The sequence below is a fragment of the Carex rostrata genome, chromosome 9 (genome assembly GCF_964058835.1).
Source record: "Carex rostrata chromosome 9, lpCarRost1.2, whole genome shotgun sequence".
Classification (NCBI taxonomy): Eukaryota; Viridiplantae; Streptophyta; class Magnoliopsida; order Poales; family Cyperaceae; genus Carex; species Carex rostrata.
Window position 1 is genome coordinate 10,450,180 of NC_135926.1, and position 24,721 is coordinate 10,474,900.

Below are 24,721 nucleotides of genomic sequence, written 5' to 3' on the forward strand. Positions count from 1 at the left end.
TTGTAAAATGAACACCCTTTTTATTTTCAAAGTTCAAACAGTCGATCCGAACCGTTCATCTTGTTCTCTATATTAATATGTGCTTGGAGACCAAATTTTACATTTTTCTGAATTTTTTTACTATTTATTAAGATGGGTACAAAATTCAATGGTCTGAATTTGATATTTTTTGTACCCATCTTAATAAATAGTAAAAAAATTCAGAAAAATGTAAAATTTGGTCTCCAAGCACATATTAATATGGAAAATAAGATGAACGGTTCGGATCGACTGTTTGAACTTTGAAAATAAAAAAGGTGTTCATTTTACAAATAGGTCCTTATGTCCATAGAAGCAAATATGGTAAACGTATTGTATAAATCATATTCCAAATGGAAATTCAAAAAGTTATTTCTGACAATTCGAAATTCAACTCAATGCATTCTTAATTGATTCTAAATATATTAAATCAGGGGTGTATTTTCAGAGGAGGGACAGGAGATGCTGCTCCTTCTCCAAAGTTAATGGCAAAGCATTTAGTTGTTAATGATGCTACGGTAATATGCATATTACGAGTCGCGGTGGTATAGATTCATATCATTATTTTCAAGTTCAAATAATTAATCTGAGCCGTTAAATATGATCTCCATATAAAAGTATATTTGAAAATCAAATTTTACATTTTTTTTTATAAGTTCTTTCACTTTTGTAGTTAGGTAGAAAATCACTTGATTGAATTAAGTCATTTTTTTACCTATTTAAAAGATAGTAAACAAGATTCTAAAAAAATATAAAATTTGATCTTGTAGTGCATTTTCATTTGAAGATTATGTTTAATGGTCACAATGAGCTATTTAAACTTTGAAAATAAAAAAATTGAATTCATAACACAGATTGATCCATAATATACATATTATCATAGCCTTACTCTTTTTTTTAGAGAGAGATGGAGTGAAGCTCCCAAATTGCACTTATGATGAACGGTTTCTAGGTTACATTAAGTGAAATTTGAAAAGAAAGTTCTTTTTCAAAAAAAAAAAAAAAATTGAAAAGAAAGTTAATGGCGATGTATTATTTCCTAAGAACTCATATTACACTTGTATAACTAGTTTGTTGAAAGTTACTAATTAGTCCTCCCAGGTAATCTAATTCGACATTTAAAGAACTATTTTGAGAAAAAAAAAACAATGCTTTCAACGCCCTCTCTCTAACATCTCGTCCAAGTTATGTGTTGCCATCTCCTGTACAGTCTTCCGAAGTCCAAACTGGTTTGTTATTTGAATTAAAAAAATGGAAGAATTTTCGTGTTATGTTTGGATTAAGATTTAATATGATTTAACATGTTGATGCGAGAGTTAGTCTGATACGAGGAGGAATTCAATATTTTTACAAATATACATGTATAAAGTAATTAAATGGAACAATAATTAATTATTAAAGTGTTATCTGTGTCTAATTTTCTACTTGTACATAAGAGATTTTTGCATCTCATTCCCGTTTCAACGATAACTTAAGCAAGCTGATAGTAAAATGTGTTTTTCCCTTTATCTTTTATAAGCAGGTGAGTAATTTAAATCAAATTTGACGGTGGTTATCCAGAACACGATATTAAAAATTAGAGACAATGTTTTGTTCTCTAAGCCTTCATTCTGAGTAATCTCTAACTAGTTCAACTTCTAACAAATCTTTTTTTCCTAATTTGTCTCCAAGTCAAAAAAATATAAAAAAAAGAGAAAGGGGAGATAGCACAATTGGCTAGGAAAATGTCCTAGAGTTGTTATACCCAAAAGTCGAGAGTTCGATTCCCCCTCACGAACCTTGGTAGCTACTACCAAGTTTTCAAAAAAAAATATATATATATATATAAAATTTCACCCGCTCCTTTTTCTCCTCTCAGCATACTCATCAATTTTCTTGACGATTTTGCTGAATTTTGCGATTTCAAAACTATAAACATTTTCAACTCGATTTTTTCTTTCAAATGAAATTCATGATAAAGTACTCTTGAGTTATATTTGTATTGTTGTTTCTTATTCTAAGAGATATGCTGCGTATAAAAACTTGATATGTTAGGTTTAAAGGCTTGATATGCTATGTATAAAATATTGTACTTTGATAGTTTGAGTTCTTAACACAAGTACCTTAAAGGGTTTGAGAAACAAAATTTAAAGTTCCTACTGGTTTTAATTGTCAATTTTTTTTTTGATAAGTTACATGTAAAGTTTAAATGTTTGACAGAATTACTTTAAATGATTGTAGACATTGTTTATAGCTTAAGAAACAAAATTTAAAGTGCCTACGGCTTTTTACTGTATTTTTTTATGAGTTACATGTAGAGTTTAAAGGTTTGACATGAATACTTTAAAGGGTTGTAGACAGAAGTTTAAAAACTCAAGAAATAAAATTTAAATTGGCTATGGACTTTACTATAAAAAAAATCGCGACACAAATATAATTCAAAAGTATTTCGTCATGAATCTCATTTGAAAGATAAAATCAATTAGAAGACATTCGTAGTTTTAGATTCACAAAATTCATCACATATTGTCAGAAAAATTGACGAGAATAGTCGGAGGATAAAAAAAAGTGGATGAAATAAATTTTTTTTTTATTTGAGACAAATTGAGAGAAAAAAAAATAGTTAGGAATTGAACTAGTTAGATTTTAAGTTTAAATGTTTGCCAATAATATAAACTGAATTTGAAAAAGTTGAACAAAATGCTAGATGCTGGATAGGGATTGTTCGGAAACATTTCAGGAATTGAGTTTGAGAAATAGTTTAGTTCTATCAATTTTAAAATAGGATAACACACACATATATATGAGAAAATGTAATGTCCCCCGGGCTACAATTTCTCAAAAATCCTCGTGTATAAAAGCCTTCACTTTTTAGCTTAGTTCTGACGCATTTTTAACTGCCATAATTTCAACTGCTATAATTTCAAGTACAATATGTATGTTTACATAATTATACGTGTTTGTTTATAGGATAATATGTGTATGTTTACATGATAATATGTGTATGTTTACAGGATAATATGTGTATGTTTACATGATATTATGTGTATGTTCACAGAAGGTCGTCCCCAACAGATGTCACACGTTTTCAACAGCTGTCACGCATTTTTAACAGCTTTCACGCGTTTTTATGTTTACAAGATTTGTTGAATTAGTTTACAGGATTTAGTATTGATGTTTACAGGATTTAGTATCGATGTTTACAGAATTAGTTGAAAATATCCGGGAATTTTTGAGGGACTGGAATTGGAGGACTGTTAGCTGCTTCCTATATATATATGACGTGTGTATTTATTTGTTGCTGTCTTAATATTAAGGTGGTTTCTTTTTCTCACTTTGTGCTGTGATCGCATTAGAGTTTATCATATGTTATTGATCAAATAATCAACATTATTAAATATACTGGATTATATACAGTCTCTATTTTCGATCATAATTGCACTGTCTTCAAAATTTCACGATGTTTTCTAGGTCATATTTTGCTACTGATACTAAACGCTTTTAAAAAAAATGTAGTTTAATCACCCGGTAATATAAATTATTATTCTCTTCGAAACAAAAAAAAAATACCATTCAGCTTAATTTGTTTACCTTACGCTCGCTCATATGTCAAATTAGAGATCTAACTACGTGTCATGATCAATTCAAATTTATATGTATCGTGCTGTGATCAAATTTGAAAAGATAGTCACAACACATTAGTTACGCCGTGACTTATCATGTTTGATCATGTTCAGTGGCGAAACATAGTAGAATCTAGAGTGTTAAGTCACTCTATCATTTTCTTTTATCGAGTATATAGAAGTTCAAGCAAATTTTATTCTTTGTACATAGTAACCCCTCGTGTAATATTACAGATTTATAAGGTCTTAAGGGTAAATTTGAGGAAACTTGGAATTTTTGACCATTTTTTCATTTTCATTTGCACTCTTGACTCTTCGGTTTTCACTAGTAAAAAAATAGGAAATTTTTTGCTTTTAGAATTTGAAAAGTTCAACTACAAAGAGGATAGAAAAAAAAAAGTGTCATTTAATGATTGAAAGAAAGAAATCTCTAACGAAAGTTACGAAATTCCACAAAGCATATCCAGTTCATAAAAAAAAAAAGAAGCAAATTAATCAATTTCAAAATAGTGGTGCAAAATCTACAAAAATTCAAAAAATAAAGTTAATTTCAGAAGAGTTGCGACATTTAATTTTAATTGAAGTTTGTGTTTGTTTGTATTTTTTAAAATTATTGGTCATTATAACTTTGAGATAAAAATGATATTTTTTTCTTACGTGTAATTTGTACAGAGATAAAATTATGTCTAAGAAAAAGACAATAGACTCTTATTTCGAGGTAAAAGAAAGCAACTCAAACTCTCAAATTCAAACAGAAATTTCAAGTCTTGATAATCATATTTTTGAACCAATTCCACATGTGGTGAATATTGATCAAGAGCAACAACCTTCACATAGTTCCACATGTGGTGAGTACAAGGTGGAACCGGTGAGCCCTTACAATTCTTCTGGGAAGTCACACGGCCCTAACAACACAATCCGAGTCGCAAGGACTTCAAGGATTGCAAGATGAGCACAAGGCTCGAAGTAGTAAATGATTCGATCACGCATGATCACTCTAGGAGTTGGTTGATTGATTGAATAAGCTTGAAATTGATTGTGTATATTGAAGTTGGAGTGCACAAGCAACAACAGCTTTCTCTAGATCTGTAAATACGAAATATTGAAGTTGGAGGCGGCCAGAGTGATACTCCAAACCTTGGTATAGCTTCTATTTATAGAGAGCTGATAAAAAGGAAGTAGTGCTGACCGTTGTAACGGTACAGGAGACCGTGACAACGGTAGATCAATCGAAGTGGTTTGGAGTGTAACGGTGGTTACTGTTGATCACGGTAGATGACCGTGGCAACGGTACCCACCACGGTAATCCTTTGGAAAGTTTAGCAATGCGGTGATGCTAAATCCAATTTTATGCGTTACGAGATTTGTACATGATTTATTTATTCCGTTATCACAGTCACTGGACCGTGACAACGATAGGCCTCACTTAGGTCAATCTCAAACTTATTTTACCAATCTTACATATACGTTATCCTTAATCTTGAGTTAATACTTTTGTTATCCAATGTCTTGTGCCTTCATGACCACATCCATGATGTTATATTGCAGTGTATTAATTCATCCTTGATGTGTATTTATTAGTTTAGTTTGATAGATATGGTATTTATTAGTACTAGTTATCTATCGTATCTTTTTATGACATTAAATACTGAAAGATTTTGTGTTATAATTTTTTTTAAATAATGCTTAGCCCTTCTATACTCAAATTTTGGTTCCATTTTGATCACGTTTAATTTTTCGATCAAGATTTAACGGTTATAATTGCACGTGACCATGTGTTGTGTCAAGATCTTTCGTATAACGTATTGTGCCAAATTTTCAAAAGATGATAATGTCAAACAAATAGTCACAACATGCGACACACGAGTCACGACATGTGCCGTACCGTGATGTATACAATTACACCGTGACTTTTTTATAGATCTCTATGTCAAATAATATAGCAATGAAACAACACAGTAACTACACTTTAAATATGACAGCAGTAATACACACAGACAACAAAGAAAAATACAATGTAATATCTAATACAAAAACGAAAAGTATATTTTACCTCTTATAACTAATTATAAAAAGAATCTCTTAAACTACTTCATGTGATTCAAATTCGCAACAAGATACAGATATAAGTATATAACCCAATAAACAACAGAATATTCCTCTCTCTCGGAATTATATTCGCTCATTTAGGCCCTGTTCGTTAGCTTGGGTTTACATAGGAAATGGCAACATGTCCCTATATGTTCCCACAAGTGTTCGGCACCTTAGGATTTCTCCAACTAAATTCCCGACGGGTTACCGACGGATTCATTTTTCTTCTTCAAATAGCATTGTTTGGGTGGGAAAAAAGAAATTGAGTCAAAGCTCCGTTTTTATTTCCCAATTGACGTACTTGATACGAAAACTAATAAATTAGCTGCTTCTTGAGTGATTAAGCTATTTTATTATAATTATTAATATCAAATTGGATATAACTAATAGTTTAAAACTTTAATGCTTCTTGGCTTGTCCTTAGAACCATAGCATGTCAAAAAATAAAATATATATTATTTAATAATTATTAATATCTTAATTTTATTTGTTTATAAATATTTTCTTAATTTATTTGTACTCATTTTCTTTTTTCATTTAATTATGAAAGTATTTATATTTTATAAAATAATAATTAATAAGTAAAGTTATGTTATTATTTAATCTATTTTATGTAATTAAATTACTAATAATTTTATAAATAAAAATAATTGCATAATATCAATTATTTTATAAAAAAAAATAAGACTTCCCATAATTAATCCCACGGTACAACCGAACACTCACATTCTGTATGTACCCATGTCTGTGGGTTTCTACTTTTTCAAAAGTGAGTTCCCATCCCCATTAAATCCCATCCCGCGTAATCCCGTGACAAAAGAAGACGCCCTTATGTGATACGACCCTCGCATAATTTTCAGCGAATCCATAAAAATTCAAACCAAGTTGCTAATAAATAAAATAAAAGATATCACTTTATCATTACTAAAATTTACTTTACTGCATCTCCAAGCTATCAGGGCGTCATTGCAGCGCACAAAAATTGGCAAGAATCAAATACCGAAATTTTCAAGTATAATTGCATGATATCGACAAACAATATCATAATATATACTTTCTTACTTTATAACAATTTTTTTACTTATTAACACGTTACCTTCATAAAACACGTAGTTTAAACCTAAAGGGTGTGTTTGATTGCAAAACAAGAATAGATAGAATTATCAAATAAAAAATAGCTATTGTTTGTTCTATCAGAGTAGCAAAATCTCAAAATCCTTAGAAATAACCTATTTTAATAAGACAAAAAAATTGGATTTACTATTCTAACTCAACCAAATACCGAATAGTCTAACTCCAAAAATAATCTATTCCCAATCCAACCAAATATATCCAAAAAGTACACGAGAAAACACCCAACAACAAAGACTGAAATGCAGTCACTAACAAGTTTAAAAAAAAAAAAAAAAAGACTGAAATACTTATACTAAAATTTTGACTTGGTTTCCTACGTGTAGGAGGTAAAAGGTTCGAAATCCGAATGAAAACAATTCTTTGTAGGTATTAAATAATTGAGTGGCTTGACCTTCAACCTTTACTCAATTTTATTTATTTATTTTTGGCTCGGTTCTTATGAAATGTCAATTTAATTCACTATAAATAATTAGGGTCATACTAATAATATCAATGTATATACTAATGTATTGATATTAGTATTGTAGGTCCAAGGTGTTCTTAAGCTCATCAAAAGACTTTGTACTGTGAATACAAACTGCCAAAATTGATCTATTTTACGAGGGATGTATTTATACATTGCATTTATAAATTTATAAATTAATTTAGTCTAAAGTTAAGTGCAAAAAAAATGAAAAATGAGCACATTAAAATTAACTTAATTATAAACCTTATTTTCTTGGACACATTACATCCATCTTTTACACATTTTTAGAGGTGGATTTTTTTTTCCCTCGTTCAATATCGTCAATATTTCTGACGATCTGTGATGAAATTTGTGAATCTAATATCACGAACGTCTTTTATGTAATTTTCTCTTTCAAATAAGATCCATGATGACATACTTTCGAGTCGTCCGTCGCATAAATATTCATATCTTGTCATGTAGTTTCATAATCATACCTCGTTGGGCAAATATTCTACCAAGTCGAGCAAGTATTCATACATCTTTGTGCAAGTATTGATACTTCGTCGAGCAAGTATTCATACCTCGTTGGGAAAATATTCATAAATCGCCTGTGACAACCTGCCTTGTTGCCGACAGATCGGTAGGAGCCGATAGATAGGAAGTTGAAGGTGATGCAGTCTGGATCGAGATCACGACGAGTTATGAATACTTGCACTACGAGGTATGAATACTCGAGCGGCGGACAACTCAAAAGTACTTCATCATGGATCTCATTTGAAAGAGAAAATTACGTAGAAAACGTCTGTGACTTTAGATTCGCAAAAAAATTCACAGATTGTCAGAAACATGGGTGACATTGAAGTAAGAAAAAAAAACTATCTTTAAAAATGTGTAAAAAATGAGTATGTGATAAGAAATACTGTTTAAAGAAATACTTGATATCTTACATATAAATACTTGCGTGTATAAGTATACATATTTACACGCATCAATTGTAAAGTTTTTCAAATATAAGTGGCCCTCCACATTATTAATGACTGATACACGTCATTTTTTGTCTTTTTGTGCTGAAAGTTGTGATACTTTCATATAATTAATGATTGGAGGATGGATGGAAAAAATAAATCTTTATTCAAAGTATAAATAACTATTAAGCAAGAGAGGAAGAAACAACAAAAATAAGAAAGATAGTCAAGCGGGCCTCATAAGCAAAATAAAATTAAGCTACTTAGAGATGTGACTTCAGTTATGCAGGTTTAAAATTAGACTTATGCTATTTTAAATCCGCTTAACCATTCCCCATTTTGACATCTTAAGAGCCTGTACGGATGCTCCCCACAAAATACTGTTCACATGAGAAAAATAAAATTTACTCAGACTGAATTTTTTTTTTCTCAGATAAACAGCAGTTCAAAAATTTTATATTCCTATTTCTATTTCCATTTACACTGTGCAGCCCAACATGTCCTAAATGCGATATCCCCCAACCAAAAATAAACACACAGATGTTAAAGCCTCTGTAGCTGATAAATAATTACATATCGTGTACCAAGTTACTGACAATATTTGTGAGTTCAATATAATTTGGAGGGGATCCTTTCGGTGAAATCGTCTCGCAATGTTATTTTTGTCATTCGCCACAGAAAATCTGGAATCATTCTGTCCCAACAGAGCCCGTCCATTATACAGTCACTCCTCTCGTGACCCCAATTCCTGTCTCCCCTCCCCCTCCTCTCGACCAAAACGCGACCAAAACGCGAGAGAAAAGGAACGCCAAAGAAAAAGAGGAGCCGCCGAAATATCTCCTCTCCGTTCAGATCTACGTAATCCTTGTCGATTCCTCTTGATTGGCGATTCAATTTCTCCTCAACACCCTTTGAAACCCTAATTTCTTACTCCAAGATAACTAGGAGGTCTTCTGATTAGGGTTTTGGAGATCCCCGTACCAGATCTAAGCGGATCCGGGTTCAGGTTCGGGTTATTTTACTACTCTCAGCGGATCTGATGGCGGATGGAAGGATGAAGGCTTTGGCGCAGGATTTGGAGGACGAAGAGGATATGGAGGTGGAAGAAGAAGAGGCGGAGAGCGATGAACCAGACCTGTCGCTCTGGGTGGGAGAATGTCGACGGGAGCTTCCTGAGAGGCTCCACGTGCCAGTCATATGCGTGAGGGATTGGGACGAGACGGAAGAGCCGGCAGAGACATCGAGGGAATCACAGCATAAGCGAGCCAGGGTTTTTGATTCTGGGGAGTAAGTTTCATGTCTCTAAGTTTTGGATTGTTGAATAAGGTTTTTTGTCCGAGAGACTGAATTCTTGGTTACTATGTATTCCTTTTGTGGACCTTTTTCTGACACACTTATGAGTCGGGTGCCCATATGTCCATTCCAATATTTAATTATCGAGGAATGTTTCGTCTTTGGCCTTCTCATTTTTGGTTCGTTCGTTTATTGCTCGTCTACTGTTGTGGAAAAAAATGACTACTGTTGTAAAAAAAAATGATATGTTGAAGAACCTAGTGAAGGTTGAGCCAGACTAGTCAAGTACCTAAATCATTAAATCATAGAACTTTAAATACTTAACTCCTTAATTGCAGTGCCGAATAAGGAGGTGTGAGATTTTCTGGGAATAAGTTTTCTAAAAGAATACATAAAAGTTCTATTCTTCCAACACAGTCCATAGTGAAATCGATAATTTTAGCTTTGTTGTTGTGCTAATGATTCTTTGTTTGTATCTAGGTCAAGTCAATATGCTGGCATTCCATCTGGCAACTTCCAGTTCTCGTCGGACACTGAGATGGACTACCTGATCAGTTTCTGTGATGATATTGTTGAAAGGCAAGATGAAGCTGGGGAGGGTGGTATTGACATGAACTCTCAAGATCTAGCTGGCGAGAAGGTTGCACAAGCTGAGAACCCTAATGTGGGAAATGATGAACAACCCCTACCTGAGCTGAGGATGGACCTCACTGATGATCTTTTGTACTTGGTATGCCCTGCCCTCAAGTTTTGTTTAAAAGTATTTGATGCCAATGTGTGGCACTTTCAATTATGGATTAGTTTACATGATAAAGAATCTTACAATGGTATATTGATTGTTTTGCAGATATTTTCTTTCCTGGGGCAGAAGGATTTATGTCGAGCAGGTGCAGCATGCAAACAATGGCACGTGGCTAGTTCACATGAGGATTTCTGGAGGTCTCTCAAGTTTGATAACATCCCAATTTCTCTGGAGAACTGTATGCACCTATTTCTGTGGAATCAATTTGGATATGCTATTTTTTGTCTTAATTAGCTGACTAAATGCTTTCTTTAATTGCAGTCGTCTCCCTATGCAACCGATACCAGAATGTGAAGGAACTAAATTTGTCTGGTGTCCCACGAGCAGATGTACTTTTTATGGAAGCAGCTCGATATTTGAGGTTTCTCATTTAGTGTTTTTCTTAATTCTAGTCTCTCATCTCCTTTTAAAATGTCACTGTTTGGCTGGTTATTCTTTCAGGTAAAAAATAAAAATATCATATATTTTTTTTAAAACTTATATTTCAGTCGACTGGAGACGTTGACACTGGGAAAGGGACATCTAAGTGATGCATTCTTCCAGGACCTGTCAGAGTTGCCTGCTCTGATGAACTTGAGCATATGCGACTCTGCTTTGGGTGGGGGTATCAATGAGGCAACCATACAACATGATCGGCTACGCAACCTTCACATAGTCAAGTGCCGTTCTCATCGCATAGCTGTGAGGTTGGCTTTTTAGTTTTCTTTTTCATTGGTTGTGTCAGTGATTAAGATAAAAAAATGGTGTTAAGGTGGGACTGGGTGTTTGGAGCTTTGTTTGAACCTGTATGTTGCGAAGGTAGTGTTGGTGGAAAAAAATGGCTGAATTTTTAAGTGATGAGTTTGTTCGCCAAATGGTGAAACTTCTCTATGTTGGTCATATTATGCTCTTATTTTTGATTGGATGTTGTACTTGTCTGTATGTTGGTAAATTAGAAAATAAACTTAACATAACTGCCCACTGTGTTTGCTTAAATTTGTTGCTTCTTAGTCTGAACCAATCTTTTTGAGAGACATCCCAATGTCAGTTATCAACAAAAGTTTGCAGATAAATGGAGAATATAACTGCTAACAAGCTTGACTTTCTTGACAGGTGCCCGCAGCTGCTCAAGCTGTCAATGAAAAGGTCGAGCATGACTCATGTTACACTGCACAGTCCACAGCTAAGGGAGCTGGATCTATCTTCTTGCCACAAGTTATCAGATGCTGCAATAAGAGCTGCTGCTGTGGCGTGCTCTAAATTGTTGTCTCTTGATACTTCATTCTGCTCCTGTGTGACTGACGAGACCCTGCGTGAAATCTCTCAAAACTGCACCTCCCTTTCCTCGCTCGATGCCTCCAACTGCCCCAACATTTCCTTTGAGGTATGGTTCCACTTTCATACCATTCCAACACTACATTTTGAATAGTCGCTGATAATTTCAATAGATAATAACTCATTTTTCAGCAAACATAAAGATAGAAATACACAATTAGGTGGCAAAATGACTGGTAAATAGCAGAAACAGGACGGCCACACTGGTAGAAAAATCCAGTTCTGAAGTTAGTATCGTACTATTTATGATTTATGATATGAATCGTATGATATTATACGGAACCTCATATATACAAATCAGCATATTTCAAGACTTTCTTTTAGCATATTTTGACAGACGATTCATGATACGATGCAATAACAACGTTTCACAATTCAAATTATGATTCAACAACATTGAACTCCAGGATATGCCTGTTTCTTGCTGTTCCTTCTCTTCAAGCAGTGGAATTTGAACTGACATTTGCATTATTAATTTTGAAGTCTGTCAAGCTCTCAATGTTGGTGGATTTGAAGCTTCACAGTTGCGAAGGTATCACTTCCGCTTCAATGGCTGCAATAGCTCAAAGCCGTTTGCTAGAGGTAGGCATCACTCTCCTCTCTCCTATAGTCTTTATTCCTCTGCATTCTAACACTGTTTCTGTGCTCATTTTAGGCCTTGCAGCTTGACAACTGCAGCTTGCTAACTTCTGTGTCATTGGACCTTCCCCATCTTCGCAAAATAAGCCTTGTGCACCTTCGCAGGTACGGCTTCTCATCTGTTATTTTTTTTTTTTAAATTAGGAAAACAAACAATAGTGTGTAGAGGTTATCAATTAATTTTGTACTTCTCCTGAATTTGTTAGGTTTGTTGAGTTGAATCTGCGAAGTCCTGTACTTCAGTACATAAAGGTCTCAAGATGTTCTGCGCTCCAGCGCATCAACATAATATCCAATTCTCTTCAGGTCAGCTACATAGTTCTTTTATGTTGTGACAAATATTATTTTTTTTAATAAAGGATTGTGTTGTAATATAATGTGTAACATTCTCTTTTACAGAAATTGGTGCTTCAAAAGCAAGAGAGCTTGGTTAATTTATCATTACAATGCTACAGTTTGGTTGATGTAGATCTCAGCGACTGCGAGTCTTTGACAAACTCAATCTGTGATGTTTTCAGTGAAGGTGGTGGTTGCCCTATGCTGCGATCATTGGTTCTTGACAATTGTGAGGTATACAGTTTCTCTTAGATTAGTATAAGTTATATATTTGTTCTTTATCTAAAATTTCTTTCTAATGTATAAGCTTAACATGATATTTTAATATGATTTTCAGAGTTTGAGTATGGTGGAAATAAGGAGCTGCTCTTTGGTTAATCTGTCACTTGCTGGTTGCAGAACGATGACCTCCCTCAAATTGTCATGCCCCAGTCTTAAAAAGGTGAATCTAGATGGCTGTGATCATCTTGAAGTGGCGAACTTCTCACCAGTGAGTTATATTTGTTAATATTTGTACACTACTGCTTTTCAATCATATTTGTGTGGATGGTTCTGATATAGGTTTGTTTTATGTAGGTTGGTCTTGAGTCTCTTAATCTTGGAATCTGTCCAAAGTTGAGCATTGTGCATATCGAGGCCCCTATAATGACGTCACTTGAGCTGAAGGGATGTGGTGTGCTTTCTAAGGCTTTAATCAAGTGCCCCTGCCTAGTTTCCTTAGATGCCTCCTTCTGCAGGTCTCTTTTGACAAACTGAACTTTGATGTAGTTTTTTAATTATCTTTTTTTATGTTACTTATTAATTTGGTTTTATAAATTCTTTCTTCAAACAGGCAATTTGTGGATGAGTCATTGTCTGGTACAGTTGTTCTCTGCCCTCTGATCGAGCAGCTTACCCTTTCATCGTGCCTTGCCATAGGGGATGATGGACTGTATTCCCTTAGTTGCCTTGGTCGTCTCACCCTACTTGATCTTTCCTACACTTTTTTGATCAATCTCCAACCTGTTTTTGATAGCTGTTCCCAGCTGAAGGTATGTTGCTACTTGCTACTTGCAACTGTTTTCCTCATCATCTTTCTTTATCCACGTCTATGATTTATAGGTTCGGGATACAACTTAAAATTATAAATGTCATTTCAACAATTTCTTTAAATTTTTACATACTTTTTTTTGTGTATTCCTTGTTGATCAGGTGCTGAAGCTCTCTGCATGCAAGTACCTGACCGACTCCTCTCTGGATGCACTTTACAAACTGGGTGCTTTGCCGTCCCTTCTAGAGCTAGATCTCTCCTATTCATCCATTGGCCAAAGTGCAATTACCGAGCTCCTTGCCAGCTGCACAAACCTGGTGAATGTGAACCTCAACGGCTGCACTAATCTGCACGAGTTGGTTTGTTTTTTGCCCGATGCAACATCGCTTGATGATATTTGCCCCTCTGATTCTGCAATAGTAGATGCAGACATGGTGCGTTGGAAGTCTGAACGTCTACTGGAGGTGCTCAACTGCACTGGATGTCCCAACATTAGGAAGGTTGTCATCCCCTCTGGAGCAAATTGTTTGCACTTGTCAAAGATAAATCTTAATTTATCGACAAATCTCAAGGAAGTCAGTCTCACCTGCTCCAATCTTTCTATTCTAAACTTGAGGTGATTTCTTTTGCTAGTATATTTTTTCTGCTATTTGATTGTGTGCGCATGCAGTATTATACTAATTTTGTTCTGGTTTCTCCCTTTTTTTCCATCCGTTTTTCCATAGCAATTGCACTTCTCTGGAGTTTTTGAAGCTCGATTGCCCAAGACTGACAAACCTTCAGCTGCCGGTATTTGCTGATATCTTTGAAAATTGTACTTTATTTATTGGGTAAACACATCCATACCATTCTTTGCTGTAATGGCAGCAAGTTGTAACTGTTTTTTCTTTGCATTTTCAATTTAGGCCTGCACAATGTTGGCAGAAGATGAATTAGAGGGTGCAATATTACATTGTAGCATGTTGGAAAGCCTTAATATCCACTCCTGCAACAAGGTTGGATTGCTTCGCATTCATGTTCGTTTGTTTATGTTAAATAAAATAAACCTTTCTCTTTGCAACTTTTGTTAAACCACACATTTGCTATTGTTTTTATTGACAACGCTCTAATACAAACTCACTGTTTTTCATTTTGAATCTTCTGGCAGATGAACTCAGAAGATTTTGAAAGGTTGCGTGCTGCATGTCCAAGCCTTAAACGCATCCAGAGTGGAAGCCTTGGAGGGATCTAATGCAACTGGGTGGTTGTTGTTGTGTGTAGTGTTTTCATGGCAATGTATTCTTTCTTGTAGTAGTATTTATGTATTATTAAAGCTTGAAGTAAAAAAAGACCCGTTGGTGGCTCTTGTTTGTACATAATAAATCACAGAGTCCATGGTGGGATTGTGCTCGTAGAATCTGCACTGTTGTAGTGTGCTAGCTGCATTTGTAGTAGAGCTTGATGCGTACTCTGTGAGAATTGCGGATTGATATTGATATTATTTGAACCATATAGTGTGGTTTGTATGTTAGTTCTCTTAATATATGCATGAATTCACTTATTAGGGAAAATGACGTATGGCATAGTTCTTGTTTATTGTGATGGTATTCTTTCGTGCAGTAGTCTCTCCTGTTTGTTGTTGTAAAAAACGGTCTTAATGGATGATTAATTGCCCATTTAATATGATAGCTAAACCGTTACAAATACACCAATCGGAGTTATGTTAACGGATTTATTCAATTAATCGATCGATTCTGTTTATTTTCGTTTAATTGTCCGTTTATTCATGTTTATTTCTGTTTATTCTAGTAAATATATATTTTCATAGTTTTTTTTTCTGTGATTGTTTCTGATAATAAGTTTGATAAATTTTGTATTGTAGTTTTGTTTGTACTTCAATATATATCCAATATTTTTTATATACATTTTTTCTTCTTATTTAATTTGAAATTGATTAATTTTTCTATTATTTATATAACATGTTTTTTTTACTTAAAATGTAATTTTTCAATTAGTAAATATGTTCATATGTGAAATTTAGTTGTTCTCAGAAACTAAATTTAAAAATTTAGTAATTTTATGTTGGAATGTTTGATTTTTTTTAAATAATATGTTATTAGTATTTAAAAAGACTTAATTTTTGAACTTACTTTTGCATTAAATAAATGTGTTGTTAGTGCGTATCAGCGTATGTACTATTAAGAAGAAATAGGCATAGTGTCATGTTAATATAATAGAACAAGTAAAATAAAGTTTATTTGATAAGTTTGATGAGTTAAATAAATTATGAATAATACACATAATTTTAATGAAAACAATTAATTAGCTGCATACTGATTAATTATTTGGTGGTACCTCATTCGTGTGATGAGCGCATATGTTATTTACAACACTGCTCCAGTTAGCATAACTTTTGAAATTAAAAAAAATATATCGTCATTGCTGTGCTACAGTTTTTCAATGCTGCACCGTATAATTCTTAGGTAGATTGAACTTTGAAGTTTTTACTTTGCCATACTATCAGTATCAACTATCAAGTCTATACAAGTAAATCTGCTGCGCTAGCGGTAAACAAACAATTTTATATTTTAATAGTTGTGAGCGGTAGGAAACAGCGTAAATATTTCCCGGATGAGTTTCGCTGGAATCTCGAAGATGATTTTTTACAACTTCAGCCTTCAGTCAGCAAAAAAGAAATAATGTCAACTTGACAACAAGTGACCTGGTCTGAAATCGACTCGATGCTAATATTCGGAGAATATATATATATATATATAGACGTCTGTTTTTTTTTTTCCCTTTTTATTATGCAAAGGGAGATTGAATCAAACAGGCCTGATTATGTCTGAAGAATTTCTCTACAAAACGGGCCAATATAATAAATTAATACCCAATGAATCCATAATTTAAATATCAGATTTGCTAACCCTGCCAATATAATAATTTCTTGTTATTTTTCTTACCTTTTCCTTTAAAAGAACTCCTGATGGGTTCCATGCCTAATTTTATCGGAGTTCAAATTTGTTCACAAAGTTGAAAAAAAGAAGATACATATTTCACTTTAATTAATTGAAATCATCAAGGCTACATATCTTAATTGAATAAATAAAATAATCAATCTTGATTAATATGTGAAGTTAAATAAACAGCAGACAATGCTTGATTGCGAAATTAAAAATTTAATATTACAAGTTAAACAAACAGCAAACAATCTAAAATAAACAAAAATACAATTCAAACTTACTTTAATGTAATCGTTTATCTTGGCACAAACAAGGTTTTTAACTTGGGCCTAATTTAACACAACTAATATTGAAATCGTTCATATATTTGAAAGATGTTCATCTCAGGTTAATTCAAACTTTGATTTCATGAAATCTCAGTACTTCCATTTGACGGGCAAAATAATTGAGAGGGAGTCGGACTCAATTTCCACAGTAAACTATTTGAGAGATGAAGGAACTAAGAAAAACCTGAAGAGATGGTGAGTGGAAGGGCTCTTGCGCGGAGGCGAGGCGAGACGAGACTTGGCTTGACGAAGAGAGCTGTGATGATTTTGTAGTGAGGGAGGCGCAAGTGGCGCTGACAGAGAAAACCTAAATCTAAGATATCATCTAATCGGTCTAATGAAGAGAGAATAAAAAACAGAAGTAGTGTATGACAATGGACTCTACAACGTGGAGTAAGCTAATCCACCTCTCTAGATAGAGTAAGTTACTTCAGATTAATTCAAACCTTACTCTCACTTACTCCATCAATTTTACTCGTTTGATGGATTAAGTGTGGAGTAAGGAGTTTAATCCACCCCTTACTCCACAACCAAACATGACCTGAAAGAGTAAATCTTACACCATCTTTCCTTGGATTAGTAGGCAAGCCAACTCACTGGACTAGTCAATTTACTTGTTTTCACAAGACAGCTCAATTACAGTAACCCTACATATTTCCTATTAGAATTAAGTCTAGATTTTAAAGAAAACAAAATATCATTTGCAGCTGTGCAAATTTGCATTTATATTAGCATTTTAAGCCTAGAAACTCAATTAAAAATGTTTAATTTGGCTCGGACAACTCAAAGACATCAGTATTACATACAACTCTACTATTTGGACACCATCCAGAATTTGAAAAGAAAACAAAATAACAGTAATAGATATACAAATTTACTTATGTATTAGTAGTAAAACTATATTCACTGAACAGCTCAATTATAGCGTTTGTTCATAAATTTGTTTAATGGAACTTTAAAGTAGGCTGCGGCTTACTTTCTTAAAAGAAATACATCAAAAATCCTATGCTGTCAAAGAATGGCTTCCAATCTTCTTATCTCTGGATTAGTCTGTTCAAGCATACTAGTTTCTTCTTCATTACTTGGGGTCCTATAGGCTTCAGCAATTGCCTTGCCTTTATCCATGGCTTCTGATGGTACTGTTTCTAGAAGGCTGCAAGAGAATAAATAAGGTCACTCGTTGAAGTTTCAATTGCTTGAAATTTGAAGGATCACTTGACAGGAGATGGTTGAATGCCATAAAAAGTATTAGAAGAAGAAAATTTAAACGGAAGGAATGGTTATAATTAGATTTCTAATTTTTCAATTCAGTGCCGATGAGATCACAGTGCACTGAGCACTGTCGGCAGAGATGCCACAAAAGAGGCCCTATGCTAGTTCAGAAAATAGAAATTATTTTATCTGCTATACTTGTCTAATGCTGCAATTGCTACAGTAATTTTCCCCTTCATGGATTCGACTGATGCTCCTTGATCTTTCCTCGATGCACGTAGCAATAGTGAGTCAAGGTCCTCCAATGCTCTACGAGTAAAACAATTTCAGAATTAGCTGTAATGTATAAAGAGCAAGCTCAGTTTGTGACAGTCGCTAATCATAAGGGCACAGCTTAGGTTACCTTAGACATTGGTCAACAGCATCTGAAGCAACCTTCCCTTTACCACAATCATTCGCATATTGTGCTACCTGAAATCACAAACAATTTCAGGCAGAATAATGTGCCCCCAACAGCCGGGGAACGAAAACAAAAACAAATAATAAAAATAGAAATTTAAAAGTAAACTTCAACTTACAGCTCGGATATTTATACGCAGAGCTGCTGCTGGACCGGAGCGAAGCAAACTTCTGCTCTGATCATATCTTGGCTGCTCATACTCCAGTGATTTCTCTGACAAAATTTAACATCAAATCTCATGTGTCATAAAATCTGAAATATATGAACATTTGATATGGTTTGAAATTTAATTGACTGGAGATAATCACCTAAATCCTTGAACTGGTCTTGAGATAAGATTACAGCAGGAACGTAAGCTTCCAGTGGTTCCAGCTTTTTCCTAATAGTTGTTTCATTTGCAACTAAGTAAGATTTCAGTGAGCAAAACTAAACCAGCCAAAGAAGAAAAATAAAAGAGGTCAAGGGAAAGTTTTGGGGAATGGAGAAACCTTTTGACGTATTTGTCCAGAGGGTTAGCGGCATCGGCACCTGTACAATTTTTAATTTTAAACATGAGAAAGAATCGGTATAGCTTAGATATGCTTTAGGTGTAATTCAACTACATTATCTGAATAAGAGGTGCTTAGAGATGCACCAGTGAAAGGGATTCATTCAATTTTCACAATAACAAGGATGTTTCTCTCACATAAGTATACATACACAAGGGCAAGTTATTACCTCTAGAAGAACTATTAGAGGATGTTGGCTTGAGGACTGGACCAATTTACTTTTTACAATTAGTCATATTTCTTTTACTCATATAAATGATAAACTAGCATGGAGATGGGAGACATTTAGAAGATACACAGTACATACCTATAAGGCATTTTACCTTATAAACCAATGAATGATATGGTGGGAGTTACCTCTACCATCAAAAATAAAAATTTTCTTGTGGCTTGCTTATAAAAATAGGATTCTCACTAAGAATAACTTAGCAAAAAAAAGGTGGAATGGAAATAAAAAATGCCAATTTTGTCCAAATGAAGAGACAGTAGCTCATCTCTTTTTAAATTGCTCTTTTACAAGACAAATTTGGTTTTGGATGGGTCAAAGTCAGAACTATTTTCATGAATGGCAGGGAATCAATGATACTTTTAAATTTGCTTGTACCCTATCTACCAAAGAGAGAACAGCCTTTTTAATAGTTTTTAGTTATGTGTGCTGGACTATATGAAAACACAGAAATGAACTGTGTTTTCAGAATTCATTTCCTAAAACCACTAAAACCTTATATTACTGATAATTTCTCTTGTTGTATACTGGACAGGAAACAAGAGGGCAAGAGGTGGAATTGGAGAGGAAGCACAAAAAGCTGGATACCAAATGAGGAGATCATTCATGCCATTCACTTAGATCATACAGACTTGAGACACGCAACCAAAGTGGCTAACCACAGCTCAATAGGAGAATTGGGCATCTATGTATATAGTTTATCTTAGGATTACTTTTGAGGTGTTTAGCTACCTAGAAATGCTTCACTTATGCTGACTGGTAGATATGTTAGTTTGTTGCATGTGATGAGAGATTTTGTTTTTCCTTCTCAGATAACATTACTCAATGTTTCATTTAATGAAGCCGGGCTTCGGCAGGTATTTATAAATAATTTCAAAAAATGAACCGGAGGAAAAAGGAAGAGAATGTACGGTTGGGATGAGAAGCGGAGGCGATCAAGAAAAGGAAAGTTGAAATGGATGCGGTGCGCCTGGTAGTTCGACCGCATTGAGAGGGTGGGGTGACCGAACAGGTGACGGTGACTCGCCGGCGGTGAGAGTGCGAGGTGGTGGTTATAGGTGTATCGGTTAGGAGGTGATTCACACCGCGGAGGAACGTACCTCGGGTGGTGAGCGGTGGCGTCATGACTGGGTCACAGCAGTGCCAACTGAGCCACTGTGTAAATGCCAAAATAAAAAGAGAGCCAATGCGTGTATAATTCTCAGCCAATCTACAATTATTTTTCCATTTTGTCGCCAATGTTTTGCGAGCCTCAAATTATTTCTGCCTGTGCTACGCGTACATATGATCAGCACCAGATTATGAATCAAGGAGTTGAGTTAGGTAGATGTTAACTGCTTTGTATTTAAAACTCAGATAATTATTTCTGAGCACGATATACTGATATTTTGATATATGTTACATATTTCGGTATTTAATTAATTAAGTTGATGTAATTTTTTTATGTTGTTATATATTTCTATTTATTTAGGCTAGATCTATTTGGTGTTAAAGGATATCATATTAGTGGAAGAAAATATTAGAGAGAGAGTGAGAGAAAACCAATAAAATGATTTTTTTTTATTTCATCTCAAAATATAATGAGAAAACTATAAAGTTGTACATAAATTAAATCTAACGATTTTTATCTATTCCCGATCTAACTTCATATAATAAAATTTTCAAATGCTAGTCAAATCTGTCAAAAAAAAAAATGTTTAATGTTATTATTTAATTCCGTTCAGTAATATATTTTGTCTTTAGTAAAACTGGTCAAAGCATCTTTTAAAATATCATCCACAAATTTAACAGTAACACTCAACTTTAGAATCAAGATGTACTCTTAATATTATATGAGAAATATATAAGTTTTTTTTTCAAGATAGACATTGATTCTTTTCTATAATGCGAATAAATATATATTATGCAGCACAAGAAAGGATACATGATTAACTGAATTTTCTTTTGAGCGATTGTGATGACCAATATTTAAATCCATCAAAATCTGAAAATAATATATCTTTTGTCTTTTTTTTTTTATTTAGAGATAATATGTATCACATTATGCAATTTCAAATCCTTTCAATCACTAATCAAAATCGATAATCTACATTATTATTATTATTATTATTATTAGCTTGATAAAATATTTACAAGATGATATTATATGATATATATTTGTGTTGGATACAAGTAACCCTTTTCTTTCCCGCCACATGTACTAAAGTACTTCTCTGTGTAGCAGTTGGGTGTTCCGATCATTTCAAAAGAAAAAAAAACAGAAGTAAGGATAACATTTTTTAATTTGTGAGCTGAGTAGCTGCAGCTGATTAGCTGACTAACCTCAGGCCAGCGCTTGGGTAATTCCATTCCATCCATGGCCCAATCCCTCCTCGCCGTTTCTCCTTCCTGCTTTTCTATCCGTAATCTCTCTCTCTCTCTCTCGCTTTCTCTTTTTCTCAATTACACAAGCTAAGCTCTCTCTGTCTGTCTGCATTTGTTTATTTCTTTCTTTTCCTTTTTGTGTTATAGAAAATGGCACGCGTAGGCTTCTCCCTTCCGTCGGCACATCCCTCCCCGCTTCTCCCTTCATGTGTGAATCCTCCCGTGGTCAGTTCTCCTTCTTTCCTTTTGTCCTGCAGTGGTTTAATTTATAGCTAAAAGTTCTTTACGAATTGATTTGAACTCTTAGAGCTTGTCTAAATAAGGTGAACTTATCTTATTTCCACCTGACCTGAGTAATTGTTGACTGACAAGTGACAAATATTTATTTTTCTGTTTTGCATAACAATATTCTATGACAAAGAAGATAAATTTGGCAAATCAATGAGATTAAATTTCTTCTTCTTCTTCTTATTTTTTTTTAAGAAGGCAATGGGATAATATTTCTAACTTATCTAGCTTAAAAAGGGTGAATATAAAAATTACATACTAACAGGTGAGGTAACAGACATATACTCTTTTTTCTAGGTGATTAAATTACATTGGTAGAATGACTGCATGGTATGTACCGTGTTGCTGGTATATCAGACCAGTGACATCGAGCATTATCCTGCAGCCAAATTTGGTTTTTGTTCAAGGGCTTTAATTCTGTATCTTAGATGTTAAGTTCCAATAATACAACTAAATATCAGTGCATGCAGAAAACAGCAATTGAACAAAAAACATGCTGAGCATAAAGAAAAATGAAACTATTGAAACCAATATGAAACCAGGACCAGGCAGTTTGGGGCGTAATATCTAATTGCCAATTAGTAACTACATACCAACCTGGCTTTAAAATAACAGAATTGACAAATTGACCCGTGTTATGGTCTTCCTTTTGGAAATCTTTTTATGGTTTACAGCACCCACTCAGTGTAGATCAAGCAAAAAATTGAGCTTAAAATCAAGATCAATGGTTAGCTCTATAAGGTGTGAACAGGGATCAAAGAGCCCAGATGGACTGGATGTATGGCTAAGCCGTGGTGCCATGCTTGGTTTTACGGCTGCAATTACATTTGAGCTTGCTACTGGAAAAGGCGTACTTCAGGTGCCTTTTCTTATATAATTATTTAGGAAAAAGTTTTTTTATCAGTTCAAATTGGCTACAAGTATATTCAATTTTGGATAATAGACCATACACCGGAAAAGAATACAACTCAATACTGTTAAGTACAACTTGAGCTGAAAGAAATTAATAAAATAGTTTGGCAGCTAAAAGCGGGTTTACTTGATCGATTATGGTTTCTTCCTTAGATTTGTTATCTACTAGTGGACTATCTTATTTTAATTGATTTAATTATTAGTTAAATTGATTGACTTGCAGAATTTTGGATTGACAGCCCCTTTACCAGCAATAGCATTGGCTTTGACAGCATTAGTTGGAGCAGGTGCAGCTTTCTTTATCTTTCAGTCTGCTTCTAGTGAATGACTTAATTAATCCTGTAAATGCTGTTACTGTGTAAACCTAAATTTTTGTACTGAGAGTACATTTGTATTTGATTTGAGTTTAGTGTGTCTGTAATATGTAAAATTCCATTCAGATTCATACACTGAGATATTCTTTCAGAATCGAGATGTTCATAATTTAGTTCTAAAAGATGGACTTACAAAGTTTAACATCTGGTATTGAACAATAACTTCTGCCTCTAATCTTAACAAAGCAACCATACAACCTTCAGAAAGTACTATCTTGTTTATACCCTGGAAGTATGAACAAAGCATGTTTCAGATAGCCAGGTAATGAATGCAACATCCTGTACCAAAATCTGTTATAAATGTACAACAATGGTTGTACAGGTCAACCATGGAATATACATCACAGGAACAAGAAAATGAATTACAAATCCTCCCCTCATGGAGAAAAATCACTATGGAAGTGCAACTTTTCTTCTATGATTTATGTAATCCCTATTTACAAACAAAGGGAAAAAGAAAAAGACAATAATATATATGATAAAGAGATATAAAAAGCTTTTAGAATTTATGGCCTATATATGCTAGTACAACAAGAGACGGATAAGAGAAACTGGTCATGCAATCTCACAATCCCACATACCAGCAAAAGCAACCCTGAATTACCAACTACAAGATAATTTCACAGAGAAGCCTTACATTTCAAAACAAAACCAATAACCAAAAGACAAATAATAATCCCGCAAGATGAACCTCCAACCCGATGTATCCAGTAGGGATCAAACCGCAAATATCCCTTGTCCGAGAGACATGAGAAATTAATTGCCACAATTAGAAAAATCAGCAACAGTGGAAGCCACAATGCGAGAACACCACTTCCCTCATCTTCATCTTCTTCAATTTCCGGCTTTCTGTCGATGTACAAAGGAGAAAGCACAGCTAGAAGACCCAAAACCACCGCGGCTAATTTTTCGGTAGAATTAGTTCTACCCATTTTACTCTATGTATGCTCTACGCACTTTGTTTCTTTTGGAATTGTTAAGAGAGAGAGAGAGAGAGAGAGAGGAAATTTAGATTGATGGGTAAGCTTTTGATAGATTTTTGACTAAGAGGGTGTATGACGCATGATAAAGAGAAGAATCTGATCATGAGTTTTAGATATTGGGGAATATAATGGTTGGTGATGTACAACTTGGGGGGAATTAGATGCTTTGGCAACTAGTAGATAGAAAATTCTGGTGTGTTCTATGTACACCCAGCTAAATATTGGATTATATCACTGATCGCTTGATCATAGACTAAATAACACAATCTTACTGGTGCGAATAAGCATGGAAAAGCAATATATGGTCATTATGAAAGACAAATCAACCCCAACAAAAAGCACAAGGACCACAATACTGTTTAAAGTGTATAAAAATTATTCTTTTAGATGGAGTCTATATATACGAGGACATCA

The 24,721-nt window shown here is 34.1% G+C and overlaps 4 protein-coding genes across 6 annotated transcripts; 2 read left to right on the forward strand and 2 right to left on the reverse strand.

Annotated features, from left to right (window-relative positions):
• Positions 1-8,975: 8,975 nt before the first annotated feature.
• SLOMO (F-box family protein) lies at positions 8,976-15,163 on the forward strand. Of its 2 annotated transcripts, none has more exons than XM_078308171.1 (17): positions 8,976-9,545; positions 10,032-10,281; positions 10,399-10,531; positions 10,615-10,714; positions 10,842-11,039; positions 11,446-11,716; positions 12,151-12,249; positions 12,323-12,411; positions 12,513-12,612; positions 12,706-12,876; positions 12,980-13,132; positions 13,219-13,379; positions 13,475-13,673; positions 13,834-14,288; positions 14,398-14,461; positions 14,578-14,667; positions 14,820-15,163. In XM_078308171.1, exons 1-17 carry the CDS (start codon positions 9,298-9,300, stop codon positions 14,901-14,903), a joined length of 2,865 nt encoding a protein of 954 aa, XP_078164297.1. In that variant the 5' UTR covers positions 8,976-9,297; the 3' UTR covers positions 14,904-15,163. The 2 variants fall into 2 exon arrangements, with proteins under 2 accessions (XP_078164297.1, XP_078164296.1); XM_078308170.1 differs by having other exon boundaries at positions 8,977-9,545; positions 14,578-14,688.
• A 2,640-nt stretch (positions 15,164-17,803) lies between these two features.
• Positions 17,804-20,598, reverse strand: LOC144559571 (uncharacterized). Of its 2 annotated transcripts, XM_078308633.1 has the most exons (7): positions 20,298-20,592; positions 19,101-19,140; positions 18,921-18,991; positions 18,731-18,825; positions 18,556-18,623; positions 18,351-18,461; positions 17,804-18,093 (listed from the first exon to the last, which is right to left on the reverse strand). In XM_078308633.1, the coding sequence occupies exons 1-7, from the start codon at positions 20,509-20,511 to the stop codon at positions 17,952-17,954; spliced, it is 741 nt and encodes a 246-aa protein (XP_078164759.1). In that variant the 5' UTR covers positions 20,512-20,592; the 3' UTR covers positions 17,804-17,951. The 2 variants fall into 2 exon arrangements, with proteins under 2 accessions (XP_078164759.1, XP_078164760.1); XM_078308634.1 differs by lacking the exon at positions 18,351-18,461 and having other exon boundaries at positions 20,298-20,598.
• A 1,029-nt stretch (positions 20,599-21,627) lies between these two features.
• Positions 21,628-23,446, forward strand: LOC144559390 (stress enhanced protein 1, chloroplastic-like). The gene is made up of 4 exons (XM_078308410.1): positions 21,628-21,788; positions 21,898-21,975; positions 22,713-22,897; positions 23,174-23,446. Exons 1-4 carry the CDS (start codon positions 21,743-21,745, stop codon positions 23,276-23,278), a joined length of 414 nt encoding a protein of 137 aa, XP_078164536.1. The 5' UTR covers positions 21,628-21,742; the 3' UTR covers positions 23,279-23,446.
• A 352-nt stretch (positions 23,447-23,798) lies between these two features.
• On the reverse strand, positions 23,799-24,391 carry LOC144559391 (uncharacterized). Its single transcript, XM_078308411.1, has one exon. It carries the CDS (start codon positions 24,254-24,256, stop codon positions 23,945-23,947), a length of 312 nt encoding a protein of 103 aa, XP_078164537.1. The 5' UTR covers positions 24,257-24,391; the 3' UTR covers positions 23,799-23,944.
• Positions 24,392-24,721: the final 330 nt, after the last annotated feature.

Bases quoted from the DNA above. Each gene is read 5' to 3' on its own strand.
- SLOMO (XM_078308170.1), top strand. From the start codon at position 9,298: ATGGCGGATGGAAGGATGAAGGCTTTGGCGCAGGATTTGGAGGACGAA. The intron at 12,412-12,512 runs GTACGGCTTCTC...TGAATTTGTTAG, and splicing joins AGCCTTGTGCACCTTCGCAG to GTTTGTTGAGTTGAATCTGC. The intron at 13,380-13,474 runs GTCTCTTTTGAC...TTCTTCAAACAG, and splicing joins TTAGATGCCTCCTTCTGCAG to GCAATTTGTGGATGAGTCAT.
- LOC144559571 (XM_078308633.1), bottom strand. From the start codon at position 20,511: ATGACGCCACCGCTCACCACCCGAGGTACGTTCCTCCGCGGTGTGAAT. The intron at 18,992-19,100 runs GTTTCTCCATTC...AACAACTATTAG, and splicing joins CTGGACAAATACGTCAAAAG to GAAAAAGCTGGAACCACTGG. The intron at 18,826-18,920 runs GTGATTATCTCC...AAATTTTGTCAG, and splicing joins AGACCAGTTCAAGGATTTAG to AGAAATCACTGGAGTATGAG.
- LOC144559390 (XM_078308410.1), top strand. From the start codon at position 21,743: ATGGCCCAATCCCTCCTCGCCGTTTCTCCTTCCTGCTTTTCTATCC. The intron at 21,976-22,712 runs GTCAGTTCTCCT...TATGGTTTACAG, and splicing joins CATGTGTGAATCCTCCCGTG to CACCCACTCAGTGTAGATCA. The intron at 22,898-23,173 runs GTGCCTTTTCTT...ATTGACTTGCAG, and splicing joins CTGGAAAAGGCGTACTTCAG to AATTTTGGATTGACAGCCCC.
- LOC144559391 (XM_078308411.1), bottom strand. From the start codon at position 24,256: ATGGGTAGAACTAATTCTACCGAAAAATTAGCCGCGGTGGTTTTGGGT.